General features: G+C 39.9%; 1 protein-coding gene across 4 annotated transcripts in view; it reads right to left on the bottom strand.

Annotated features, from left to right (window-relative positions):
- LOC104611507 (SUN domain-containing protein 2-like) overlaps positions 1-14,002 on the bottom strand; it is a 35,745-nt gene that overhangs the window by 10,510 nt on the left and 11,233 nt on the right. For 2 of the 4 annotated variants that reach the window (XM_088890258.1, XM_088890259.1), the window contains exon 2: positions 13,216-13,297. The exons of the other annotated variants lie outside the window; for them this stretch is intronic. In XM_088890258.1, coding sequence (XP_088746384.1) covers positions 13,216-13,297 — 82 coding nt within the window. The remainder of the gene's footprint in view (positions 1-13,215; positions 13,298-14,002) is intronic. 4 annotated transcript variants of the gene reach the window in all.

Below are 14,002 nucleotides of genomic sequence, written 5' to 3'. Positions count from 1 at the left end.
TTATCTTAGCAAGATCGTGTTTGCCTTATCTTGTCAATGAAATACCGCAATCTTTGATAGTCGTAGCATGATCCCCATGAAGAACTCGCTAGGTCTAGCGAGATCGCTTGCATTCTATACTCTATACTCATAAAATAGTATCTTGATCTCGCTATAGCCTTACACTTATCCACTCTCTCACAAGAGGCACATGAGCATTGATGTAGGATATTTGTCCTTAAATCCCTTCTTCAAATACTCCTTTACATTGCCTGATCTAAACATTTTTGTCCTCTTATCATACCAGGTCTATACCATATTATAGAAGCTTTTTGATAATTGAAGAAACTTGTTCCCTGCTCCTACGAAGATACAACCATGTATATCTAGTAAAATTATTAACAAAGAGAATAAATACCCAAATTCAAAAATAGCATCTTTTATTATTAGCACGATAAACATCTTTACAATGTTTGGATAATTGACAAACTTCACAATGTAAACTAAAATAGACAATCAAAAGGACTAGGAAACATGGACATCAAAGAAGAAAAAGAAATGACCAAGGCTACAATGCCAAAATTTTAATTAATGCATAAGGGCACACTAAGACACTATGACCAATATGCCAAGGCTTGTAAGAAGACTGGTCTAGAAGGTACACTCCATTTGCCTCACAACCACTACCAATCATCCTCCTAGTGCTGAAGTCTTAAAAGACACAACAATTATGATAAAATGGTACACAACACAAGAATTCAAATTATTGGTGGAAGAACAAACAAACAAGAGAACCAGTATAAAGTTTCAAAACAAGGAAAACAAACTAAAGGGAGAGATCGAGTTCACCCAAACCAGAGATATGTGTACAGGATTTATCAGCAATAGTAATTTTATCTCTTTCAATGTAGAGGTTATATGAATTAAAGCAGGAAGACATACCCATCATATGATCTGATGAAACTTAGTCAATAAGCCAAGGAGTGCAATGGCAAGACAAACATTGTGGAGAGAGCAATAGGTCCAATGTGTTTGCTGGAACACAACAGCCGAAGAAGAAGAAGAAGAAGAAGAAGAAGAAGAAGAGAAGTTTTGAGAAAGGCGGCATACTCACTTCAGCCGGCCCTACAATCTTATATAGATGATTATAAAACAATGTTACACGAATGGACTAGAACGCCCCTGATTAGTGATGGGACACCTAGACAAATAAAACATTAAACAAGTTTAGGCCCAATAACTAAGAACTTAAGACACAAATATGACTAACATAAACACTAAAAACAGCCGAACCAACACTCCCCCTCAAGCTAAGCATGGATGTCAGTCATGTTTAGCTTGCCACGTAAGTCTGAGAGCTTCGTTGAAGCTAGTCCTTTAGTTAACACATCTGCAATCTACATCTCGGAAGGAGTATAAGGAATGCAGAGTTCTCCTGAAACGATTCTTTCTCTAACGAAGTGCCGGTCAATCTCAATGTGCTTTGTCCTATCATGTTGCACTGGGTTATTTGCAATGTTGATGGCAGCCATGTTGTCACAGTACAGCCTGAGTGGACACTCGACCTTTACCCCGAGCATTGAATAATTCAGGAAACAGCCCTTGCAATGATGAAAAAGGTAAATGACCTAACCTAGCATGCCACAAGTGTAACCTAGCTATTGACTCCTCATTATTCTGACTACCGGTAGCAGATGATTGTAAGGCCGAACTTATGTCTACATCAAAATAGTAGAGACCTCCACACTCGTGACCGCTCCCAATCGTTCTCTTCGTCAATCTGTCCTAAAAGAGACAATGAGTAGGAAAGAAAGTTACGCTATAGTTTAAATTCTTGGTAATCTTCGAAACAGATAAGAGATTGGAAGTAAGGTTTGGAACATGTAGAATAGATTTAAGAGAGAGGTTCTTGCTTAGGTCAACCCCCCCCCCCCCCTCCTAGAGATGGTGGAGAGGGAACCGTCAGCAACTCTCATCTTCTCTTGGCCAGACATCAATTGGTAAGAAGAAAATAAAGAGGACATGTGTGTCATGTGGTTAGTTGCACCGGAATCAATAATCCAAGAAGTAGAGTCTATAGAACTAGTTGTGCTATAAGCAGAGACAACACCTGATCTGGCAAGAGAGGTGGAAGCAAGGGAATTAGTCCTTAGACGGGTTAGGGCCCGGCTAAGGACCTCTACCTCATCAGCAGTGAAACCCAAGGACCCGGATGTGGAGGAATTAGCAATCTGTCCCATGGGAGAAGATGCAACTATAGATGTGTTCTTCGAGCTATCACCACTGTGACTAGTAACATGGTTCCCAATTGTTGTTTGATTCTTCTGGGGCTTCTTGTCTTTCCTTAACACAGCTGGTTTCAGATGAGGATAAAGAACCCAACAAGTCTCTTTTACATGCCTTTCACCACCACAATGAGAGCACTTAAGATGCCTCTTGTCTGAATGCTTGCCCCCCTTTTGGTTTGAAGAAATCAGGGCTGAATGTTCAACAGGCTGTTCAGCTGGCTGTATTTGAGTGTCAACTTGCATCTCTTTCCTCCTAACCTCTTCATTCCTTACTAGATAATAGACATGGTGTAAATCTGGCATTTCATCACTTCCCAGAATTTGAGACCTTATGCTCTCATACATTGGGTCTAAACCAGCCAAGAACTTAAAGGTTCTACCCTTTTCAAATTGTTTGTCATGCCTCTCTCCTTGTCTTTTGCATTCTCCCAATCAAGAATAAGATGATGATCAAGTTCTTCCTATAGTCCTTCAAGGGTTGCAAAATACGTTGCAACTGTCATATCTCCTTGTCTCAATGCAGCAATGTCTTGGTTCAGCCTATAAATTTTGGAATTGTTCTTTCTCTGTCCATAAGTTTTAGAGACTTTCTCCCAAATCTTAGCAGCAGTAGGAAAGTGTTGAACAGTCCTGACCACTCTTGGAGTCATCGAAGCAAGCAGCCAGGACATAACAGTAGCATTTTCCTTATGCCATACTGCATACTCCGCACTACCCACTACAGGTTCCTTCTTCTGTCCATCTAAATAACGTGTAAGTTCCCGGGAAGTAATGAAGAGCATGGCTGAAACAGACCATTCTCTAAAGTTATATTCATCCAACAATACACCGGTGATCTGCAAGCTGTGCAGATTTGGATTTTCTAGATTAGGAGACCCCCCACCAGTTCTATTATCCCTAGAAGACACTTCTCCCGATATTGAAGACATCTCCTTCCTCTTACAATGATCACAATTGAAAACTCAGTACAAAGAACACTATTTCAGACTTACCGAAGCTGTTGCAGGTCTGAGAACCCCTTGTAACAGGTCTGAAACCAAGAACAATCCACCTCTGTACTGTGCTGAACTCTTCTAGATTAGGAGACCCCCCACCAGTTCTATTATCCCTAGAAGACACTTCTCTCAATATTGAAGACATCTCCTTCTTCTTACAATGATCACAATTGAAAACTCAGTACAAAGAACACTATTTCAGACTTACCGAAGCTGTTGCAGGTCTGAGAACCCCTTGTAACAGGTCTGAAACCAAGAACAATCCACCTCTGTACTATGCTGAACTCTTCTGGACTAGACTAGGCTTTTTAATTTCTGCTATCGTAGACTGGGATCACCCTTACGATCTGTACTAGGACAGTCAAAGTCAACCCTTCCACCTAGATCTGTTCCACACAGATCTCTCTTAGCAGCCGAATGGCTACTACCTGCTGCAAGGTGTCTAGTAGGGCATCGGTTTCTGGAACAAACTCCCCTTGGGCCCTACATCCAAGGGAAACCCTAGATACAGACCTTGTTGTGTTCTACGGTCAGCCCTATGGTTTCTTCACAGCGACCAAGATAAGAGAGAGAGAAAAAAAGGAATAGAGAAGAGCAGAGAAAGGTGGCGGCTGTAACCAGATAGACGGATTAGTGCTCTGATACCATGTTTGCTGGAACACAGCAGCCGAAGAAGAAGAAGAAGAAGAAGAAGAAGAAGAGAAGAAGTTTTGAGAAAGGCGGCATACTCCAGCCGGCCCTACAATCTTATATAGATGATTATAAAATAATGTTACATGAATGGACTAGAATGCCCCTGATTAGTGATGGGACACCTAGACAAATAAAACAAATAAAACATTAAACAAGTTTAGGCCCAATAACTAAGAACTTAAGACACAAATATGACTAACATAAACACTAAAAACAGCCGAACCAACACAATGGATGAATTACTACCATTGCATTCCAATTGAATCACTACCTGAATACATTCCTTTTGGTTGGTCCCAAATTTGTATCCAAAAATATCGGCCGACTGCTAATTTTAGGTTCCATTAAATTCCACAACCAAGTTTTTATTTGGGCATCTTCTTGAATCCAATCAGAGTAGTTGGCACTGTCATCCGCAGGTTTCTTTTCTATCCGTAAGGTATACTTGTACAGATTTACCCAAATTGGATAGTTACCACTTCCATTGAGCTTAATACTGCTCAGCTGAACAGACATAAAGTCTGGTATAGATTTTTTTGAATCCATATCTTTCACAATAACAGATGGGAAACCCAATGAGGGCCTTCACTCAACACAAAAATTGTGAAATCAATCACAATTCAATTCTGAAATAATTATAGGAAATCACAAATTCACCAACTGTGAATATTAAGAAGTTCCCTGCACACCTTTACACCTGCATCTTTAACTTTGCTGGGCTGAATCACTTCAGTATAATAATTTGACTAGAGCGCCCTTATTTTCTTCTAGAAATTAGCAGATTACCCTGCCTCCCAAGACTTGACATAAAACAGCTCTCTCAATAAGCGGTGACTATTGTAACCAGACCAGTGTGGGTACAATAGGGAGGGGTTCACTTGGACAAATTGCCAGCATCCGACAATTCTAAGAAGGATGGATAGTTTCTTGTTCTCTGGGATTGGATGGATGAAATTGGAGAAGTGATTCAGGAGGCCTTACATTCTTTCAGACCATAAATCAATCCTTTTGAGGAAATTTATCAAGGTGGCTGGAATCCAACCATTCCGTTTTGAAAATATGTGGCTGGATCACCCAAATTTTCAAGAGTGGGTGGAGAAGTGAAGTAGCTTGCAAGCAGTAGGGTCAATGGGCTTCAGACTAATGAAAAAGCTTTAATTTCTCAAGGACTTAATGGTCCGTTTGGTTTGTGCGACTGGGATGGGAAAATAGGAATATTCTTCAAAGATTCCTATTTTCCTAGGTTTGTTTTGGGCGAAAGGGTGAGATGTGACGAGAACACACGTCTCAATTTCTGGGACGCGGGGTCTTACCTCACCAAATAGCGGACCCCATTGAGAAAGGAAGTTGAGTGAGAAAATTTCATCAAGGGAGGCAATTGCGCGTAGTCTTCTTCTCAGACGCCGTCCAACGGTTTACTCACTGGCGCCATCTCCGGTTTTCATTGCCGGAAAACGACTTCCGGCTTCCGGCGTCCACCTCTTCCAGAAAACAGCTTCCAGCTTCCGGCGTCCAACGGTTTTCATTTCCAGAAAACGGCTTCCAGCGTCTGCCTCTTCCAGATTTGGCGTCGTTCTTCCACCGCCGTTGCCACCACGAGCACTACCGAGGTACTAGGCCCCGATTAGACAAGCAAAGAATATTGTTCAGAGTGTGATGAAGCAGGAGATTGCCAAATTTTGGAGGCAGAAGTGCATGGAGGAGGATCACCTCCTTGTTGCTATCAAGGCCGCAGCTCGTATCAGAGCCCATAATCTCACCATAAGATCAAATTAACCAATAACTTTCATCTCTTCTCCCTTGAACAAATTGGTCTCAGCAACCAAACACAGGTGACAGGATTGTGGAAAAAAAATTTTCCTTCTCATCCCATCCCATCTCACCTCATCCTTTCTCAACAACCAAACGGACCATAAAAGGATGGAATAAGGAGGCTTTTGGAAATTTGGAGAGCAGGAAAAAGGAAGTGCTTGAAAAAATGGGCTGGACAAATTATAGGAAGAGGAGAATATCTTTGTGGCTACTTGGGTGGAAAGAGAAAGGTTGAAAAGTGATTTGGAGAGAATAATCCAGAGGGAAGAGGTGAGTTGGAGGCAGAAATCTAGGGCAATTTGGTTCAAGGATGGTGACAAGAATACAGCCTTTTTCCAAGCTTTTGCAAATGCTAGACGTAGGAGGAACACAATTTCCCAGGTAATGAAGTGATGGACAATGGGCCTAGTACAAGAGAAAGTAGTGGAATTTTATAAAGGCTTGTATTAAGCTAGACAATGGAGTTCAGTGGCACTTGGGAGGTTAGAGCCCAAGAAGCTTGAGAGTAAATTTGAGGTGGCCAAAGTATAAAGAGGCTATAAAAGGAATCTCGGGAGATAAAGCATTGGGGTGGGATGAGTTTAATTTCTCTTTTATTAAACATTGTTGGAATATGCTAGACAATGACTTCATGTTAGTGTTCAAAGAACTCTTTGATTCAAAGTTTCTAGATAAACTAGCAAATGCCCCATTTATCTCTCTAGTCCCTAAAAAGGATGGGTCTCATGACATCAAGGACTTTCGTCCTATAAGTTTGATTTGCAGCTCTTATAAACTAGTTGCAAAAGTTTTATCGAAACAGTTGAGAGGGATGATCCATGAAGTGGTGGGAGACACTCAAATGGCACTTGTGGAAGGTAGACAAATCTTGAATGGTGTTCTTGTTGCAAGTGAATGTATAACTCAAGAATTAGGTCTGGGAGGCGGAGTATGGTTTGTAAAATTGATATTGATAAGGCTTATGACCATGTGGAGTGGGGCCTTTTTGAGGAGATCCAAAGATCGATGAGGTTTGGGGAAAAGTGGAGAAGTTGGATATATGTGTATGTGTCCTTGGTCTCATTTTCAATTCTAGTGAATGGAGTCTCTTCAGATTCTTTTCAATCCTCCAAGGGTTTGAGGTAGGGAGAACCTATTTCTCCTTTGTTATTTGTGTTGGTAAAGGAAGCCCCAAGGTTCAAAAAATCGCAACGTATCAGCCCATATCAGTTGATACATATCAAATCTGGGAGAGGTCAACATGGGAATGGTACCAAATCACTAATATCATCCGTTTTCGTCATGTCAAATCCATTTCACAACCGTATCATACCATTTCGGCTCATTTCAGTGGCATATCAACCAATATGCTACCGATATCACTATCAATTACGCTACGATTTACTTTAGTGGCAGATGTGTTTAGTAGACTCCTCTCTAAGACTGATAGCGGAGATGAGCGCCTAGTTGCTAAAGTCAAGGCATTTGGGTGAGGCACCTAGTTGCCTAGGCGACGCCTTCACAACTATGGCGATGACAATGTAGAACAATGAGCATATAATATGGGAAGACATGCATCATGAGCCACACAATGGAAAAAAAAAAAAATACATGATTTCATATAAGCAAGTCCCTATTTAGAGATTCAGAGTATCAAGGGAGTTGTGGTTCATCACAAGCATCCATGTCTAAGCGTAAGAACAAATTGCTCCATTGACAATGTTGACAATTTGGGATAGAACATTGAGAATTTACAAAGGTCCTTTTCATTGATAGTGTTGTTTGAACATGTAGCTAGAAAGGTTTTGGAAGAGCTAAGAGAGTTTAATGGTTTCTAAAATCTATGGCCCAAAATAGATGGAGATAGGGAGGAGCTTTGGGAAGAGCTAGAAAGGTTTCATAAGGCAGGGTTCAACCATGGATGTTTGGGAGTAGGAGATTTTAATGTTACTAGAAAATTAGAGAAAATAAAGGGGGGAAGGGATAGAAGAAGAACATGGACTAAGAGAGTTTTTGGAGAAGTTATAAGAAGAAATGAATTGGTGGAGCCAAGAGAGCTTACGTGGTCGAATGGACAAGAGCCTTCAATCCTTAGAAAGGTTGGATAGATTTCCCTTCAATGAGAAATAGGAGGTATTTCCAAAGCTAATCAAGAACCACTTGCCTTTTCAATTTCAGACCACAAAGCAATACTGTTGAGGTGTTTGGTAAAGGTGAGGGTCCAAGGCCATTCAGATTTGAGAACATGTGGCTTGGGCTTCTTCAACTCTTGGAGTTCGTAGAAAGCAAATGGAACAATTATCAAGTAAATGGTTCAGTCCAGTGGTAGAGCCAGGAATTTTCTTTTGGGGGGGAGGGGGCCAAGTTATATAACATTTTTTCACTTACAGTAATGAAAATGTTATATTAAGTCAATTATATTATAGAGATTCACAACATAAACAACACGAGTGAGGGTGGGACAGACGCACTCATGGGATTACTTTTCTCCTTGGTCTGCCTTCTTGGCAAAAACAAGACAATGAGATGGGAGTACAGGAGGTAAGGTTTGGAGAGAAATAGAGTGAGAGGGTTTGGGTCTATTATAGCTTTTTTTGAAAGAAAAAGTAAGCCTTCTTTTTATTTTGGGAGTTAAATGGGCGGGTTTAAGAGAATTAGAAAGAAGTCTTTATTACGTGTTTGCCACTACCCCCACCCACTAACTATATGAATTATAATGATAATGGTTTTAACAGAAGGTGAGGTGGAGGCAAAAAATCAAGGGAGTTGTGGTTAAGAGAAGGCAATAAAAAATACTGCATACTTTCAAGCTCCAGTAAGGGGAAGAAGAAGGAACAAGATTTCATGGTTGGAGTCTGAAGATAGAAGAATGGATGAGCAAAATAAGAATGTAAAAGAGAGAAGAGAATTTTATATGAATTGCACAAATCAGCACAAAAAAGGAGTTGCTTTCTTGGGAAATTGGAGTTTAAAACAATTGATGAAAACTTAAGTAGGTGGCTGGAGAGGGAGTTCGATGAAAGAAGGGTGATAAGGCACTAAGGCCGAACAGTTTTATCTAAACTCTTTACAAGCATTGTTGAAATATGGTAAAAGGGAACATGATAGAGATGTTCAAAGAGTTGTGAAAGGGGCATGCAGAGTGAGAAATTACAGACCTATAAGTCTAATTTCAAGCCCTTACAAAGCAATTGCAAAGGTTTTTTTGGCAAGATTGGTGAAAGTGTTGCATTTAGTGGTGGGTCCCACTTAAACGGCTTTTGGAGAAGGTAGACAAATATTGGATGGGGTGTTGGTTGCAAGTGATTGCATTGATTACAGAATTAGAAGTGGGATGGAAGGAGTGGTGCATAAAATTAATATGGAGAAGACATATGATCATATAGAGTCAGGCTTTTTGGAGGAAGTGCTTACAAGGATGGGTTTTGGGAAAAAGTGGAGGAGCTGGATTTTTGCATGTGTATTATCAGTCTCATTCTTGGTGTTGGTAAATGGCATATTTGCCAAGGTGACACCTAGGCGATAAGGTGCCCTTGGAGGCTCACCTTGACTAATCGCGAAGCAATTTTGTATACTATGTTATAAAATACTATCATATTCTTAAATTTTTGATATTATAATTATAAAATAGACATTATTAAACTAAAATAATCATGTTGTGCGTTTTATACTAGTTTCCTTTTATTATTTTCTTATTTATTAGGGTTTTGTTGTTAGGACTGCTAATGGGCTGTTAGATCTATATTTCTATTATGTTGTAATCAGGGTTATTCTTGTGATAATCCCCTTTTGTTTTGAACACCCTAATATCTAAGATGAGGGTGCCACCCCCCTAACACGTTTTTCGCAATCCTTTCTCTTTTCTTCTTTCTTCCTCTCTTTTCTTCTTCCTTTTTCATTCCAGATGGTATCAAAGCAAGCAGGTCTGACTACAAGTATAGCTCAAGTACATCTTTTCTCTCCTCTCTCTCTCTCTCTCAGGTTTCTCTGGAAAAGATTGTGGCCTTTCAAATCTGAGAAGGACCTGATCGGGTAAGGTTTTCTGTGCTAATTGTTTTTTTCCTTTTTGGTTGTGGAACCAAAAGGGTGATGGTTTGGGTGTTTCACTTGTATCCTTTGATGGATTTCTGAGTGTTTAGAGAGGTGGCTCTCAGTATTCTGTATGGTTGTGCTCTGAGATCCAGTCAGCTGTGCTGTAAGCCTTGTTTTTGGATCTCTAGTGTCCAGGCCTATTGGTTTTTATTGTGCTGGTTTGCTTGTACTGGAAGTGCCTTCCTCTTCTTGCAAGATTCAAGACTATTGCAATGTTTATCCTGTGAAGTTCGACTGTAAGGTTCTTCCTCACTGTTTAGTTTTGACTTGGTAGTGCTTGGAGGTTTCCTGTACTGCTATTTACTTCTTGTGGAAGGTGTAGTGTGTAGTGTATTTGATTGCTTGCAATGGTACTGTTAATTTGAGAAGAAAAAAAAAATAGACCTGGTCACTCTCTTGTTGGTGCTGTTATTGTTTGTTGGGTTCAAGGTATTTGTGGAATTGTTACTTGCTACACTTAGACAATGCTAGCTGATGATTCAGCCATATTTGTAGTCACTGGAGGTCAGAATATGGTCAGTCCAGGCCCAGGGGCTGAAAGCTGGGATTTCCCTGTTGCTATTACAGTCCTTGATGGACTTAACTATTTGGAGTCATCCAAAAGTGTTAAACTGTATATTGGGTCTAGAGGAAGGCTTGGATACTTGTCCTGTGACATCCCTCAACCCCAAAGAGGTTGGTACAACCCATGATAAGGAGGCTCAAGAGAATTATTTGATCATGTCTTGGCTTGTAACTTCTATTCACCGGAAGAGAGATTGGGGACCAGGCTAAGGCTACTTTCTCTAAGCAAAGGCACTATGCTCATATTTATCGGCTACAAGCTAAGGCTACTTTCTCTAAGCAATTAGGTATTTATAAGTACATTATTGTTTCATGATCACATTTGTAAGGTTTTTGTGAATTACTCAAACTAGACATTTATGAGAACTCGTGTTAGTTTAGAATATTCTCCGCCATTGGATAGACTCGGGGAGTTTATCTCATAAGGCTAACAATGGTGTGCTGCCAAATTGGTGGAGCAGCTTGTCTCAATTGGTTAAACCCCAAGCACAGCCAGTGAGTGTTTGGAAGAAGCACTGAATTCGGACCAATTTCCAATTATGCCCTGGACTTTGGAGATAGATGGGCAAAACTGAAAAGTTGCACTTAACCCAAACTTGATTATGATACTGCACTAGGTTTTGGACTGAACTGTCTTTAATGTGCCAACTAGTGAGATCCACTAAGGGTCAAATATTTGGGCATGTTGGGGCAATTTAGGAAATTACCTGAGTGGGTGATCATAGTGATAGGATAGGCCCCGTTTTCAAATAAAGTGAATACTAGAGTTTACACTCCCTCTAATGGAAACCTAAAACTATCAACAGTGGATTTCAACTATATTTGAAATCTGATTTGCAAAACGTATTTATATACTATATTACTATTTTATGGAAAAGGTTTGGAAAAGGCTTTAATCTCGAGATCCATCTGAGCAGAGAGTGCCACTATATTTTGCAATTAAAGAAGAGGTCCTTCCCTATGAGCAATGTTTTGATGATTATAGGCCAAGAGGTTAGATGTAAGAGACCATTACAGAGTCGATTACCTGATGGGCTTCATCTGAGTCCATTGACGTTGGGTCTTCATAGGGTGGTTGAATTCAAGGATCATTTACATGTAAATGTTGGGCCCATCTGAGCCCAAGTTGATTGGCTTAGGGGTTCACTGCCCTTGAGTAGTTAATTCAGCCTAGCCTCTTCCAGAGGTGGGGCTGAACCCTTACAGACTTGTGTGAGATTTTTGTGGGTCCCACACTTTACAATCTTCAGGCTTACATGGCCTTGCAATGCATAGGAAAGTGAGCAATTAAAGAAATTGGGCCTAAGGCCCATTACTAATAATGATTAGGTAAGTAAACAATGACAACTTGACTTGGGGTGAATTTGGGCCATGGATATGGGTATGGTGCAGCCATTATTCTAATAAGGATAAACCTTAATCCAAAACTGACTTGAATTCAACTCCTAGTAGGACTAAGAGAGTGCTCTATATAAGGGAAGAGAGGGATGGGCAAACCATTCTATCCTAAACACTCTCTCTCTCTCTCTCTCTCTCACACACACACACACACCTCCCTTGCTCCCATAAAACCCTAGTTTGTTCCAGCCCTAGTAGGGACGTTTTTCCTTCAGTTCCTAACTATGTTTTTGGAGAAAAACATCAGTCCTAAGAAGGCTGACACTGCTGCATTTGTGGAATCTATGGTCAAAAATTAATTTGGGTTTCAAATCTGGTTCGGTTTAGTGCAAAATCAATCCCAAAATTTCATATTTCAAAATTACTAGGAAACCAATTCCCAGGTTGAGTCCTCCAATTGTAAACAAGGGGAGAAAAGCCTGTCAGGTTACTATTCATCTCTTACCTCCATGTGAAGGGAACTTGATCATTATCAAAGTGTTGACTGAATCAGTAGCAAGTATTTGCCTTCTTAGAAAGTCTTAATCCTAGTTATGATCCCATTCGGGTTCAGATTTTAAGGAGCAAGGAAATCACATCCTTCCAAGAAGTGTGCTCATTAGTTCAGTCTAAGGAGAGTAGGAGGATAGCCATGAATCCTCCCGAGGGAGAACAGCAAGTTGCTCTCTTTTCCAAGGGTGGTGGTGCAAATAAAAAGGTGGTGCAAGGAAGAAGTAGAAAAGGAAAAAACATAATCTGATTTGATAATAGTGAGAAAGAAGAGAAGAAGAGATGGGGATAATCCAATAATAATCTGGTCACCCCACTCGTTATCTTACATACTCATAAAAAAAATTGATTACAAAGACTAAAATGCCCTTAATGGGGCGGCTAATGTTCATAACATAAAAACAACTCCAAAAAAATAACATAAACTAATGGGCCTTGAGCCCAATAACATTAACTAATGACCCAATAACACTAACTAATGATTATAGAAAGAAAATCATAAAAGGCTGTTGAATCTCAAAACTCCCCCTCAAGTTGGGAATAGATGTCACACATTCCCAACTTGCGTAGATCATGTTCAAGCTTATTTCTTGCAACTCCTTTAGTGAGAAAATCAGCTAACTATAAATCAGATGCAACATATGGTAGGCACACTTCTCCAAATGTCACCCTTTCTCTTATGAAATGTCTGTCCACTTCTATATGTTTTGTTCTATCATGCTGAACTGGGTTATGAGCAATGTTAATTGCTACTTGATTATCACAATACAACATCATAGGTTCTTCTGCATCAACTCCAATCTCTCCTAATAAGGACCGAACCAAGAGAACCTCTAAAACACCATGTGTCATAGCTCTACATTCAGTTTCTACACTTGACCTGGCTATAATTGTTTGCTTCTTACTCTTCTATGAAATCAAATTACCTCCAACAAGAGTGCAGAGTTGTGATGTAGATCTCCTGTCATCTAGGCACCCTGCCCAATCAGCATCTGTGCAAGCTTCCAACTACAAATGCCAATGGTCAGTAAACAATATCCGTTTGCCCAGATGTCCTTTCAAATAAGAAAGAATCACGTCAATGGCTTTCCAATGTTAAACTTGTGGGGCATGCATGTACTAATCAATGTTCAGAGAATTGAACCAGACATAGAACCAAAGAATGGAGAGGTTCAAGGGTCAGAGGTTCAACTGGGGTCAAATTGGAGGTTGAACCATGATGATGTGACATATACATACATACATACATACATACATACATACATATATATGTCTGGTGTGTGTGTGTGTATATATATATATATATATATATAATATTTTACAACTTTTAATATACTTAAGATAGTGTACGGATGGCAAGTTCATTAATTTTTAAAGCAAATGACTAGGGTTCAATTAAAATACATGTACAATAAAGAGTCGTTAATTAACACAAGTTAAGAGGTCAACAAATGGTAATTAAGTAATATATGAAAATAAGAAGTCATTGGTTCAAATCTTATTAAATGCATTTTAAAATTTCAATTGGTTAAGGATCCAGGCGGTTTTATGAAATCGGGATTGGTTCACTGGTTTTCTGGTTAAATCGGTCGGTCGGCCAATTCTCATCGGATTTTTAGTACAGTTATTAGGGTAAGACCGAACTAGCCAAGGTCTCAAATCACAGTTCAACCGATCTAACTGGCCTATCTGGTCCGGTTCTCTAAACACTAG

The sequence above is a fragment of the Nelumbo nucifera genome, chromosome 6 (genome assembly GCF_055504915.1).
Source record: "Nelumbo nucifera cultivar China Antique chromosome 6, China Antique-T2T, whole genome shotgun sequence".
Classification (NCBI taxonomy): domain Eukaryota; kingdom Viridiplantae; phylum Streptophyta; class Magnoliopsida; order Proteales; family Nelumbonaceae; genus Nelumbo; species Nelumbo nucifera.
Note: the sequence above shows the minus strand (reverse complement) of the source record. Positions and strands in the feature narration are given on the sequence as shown.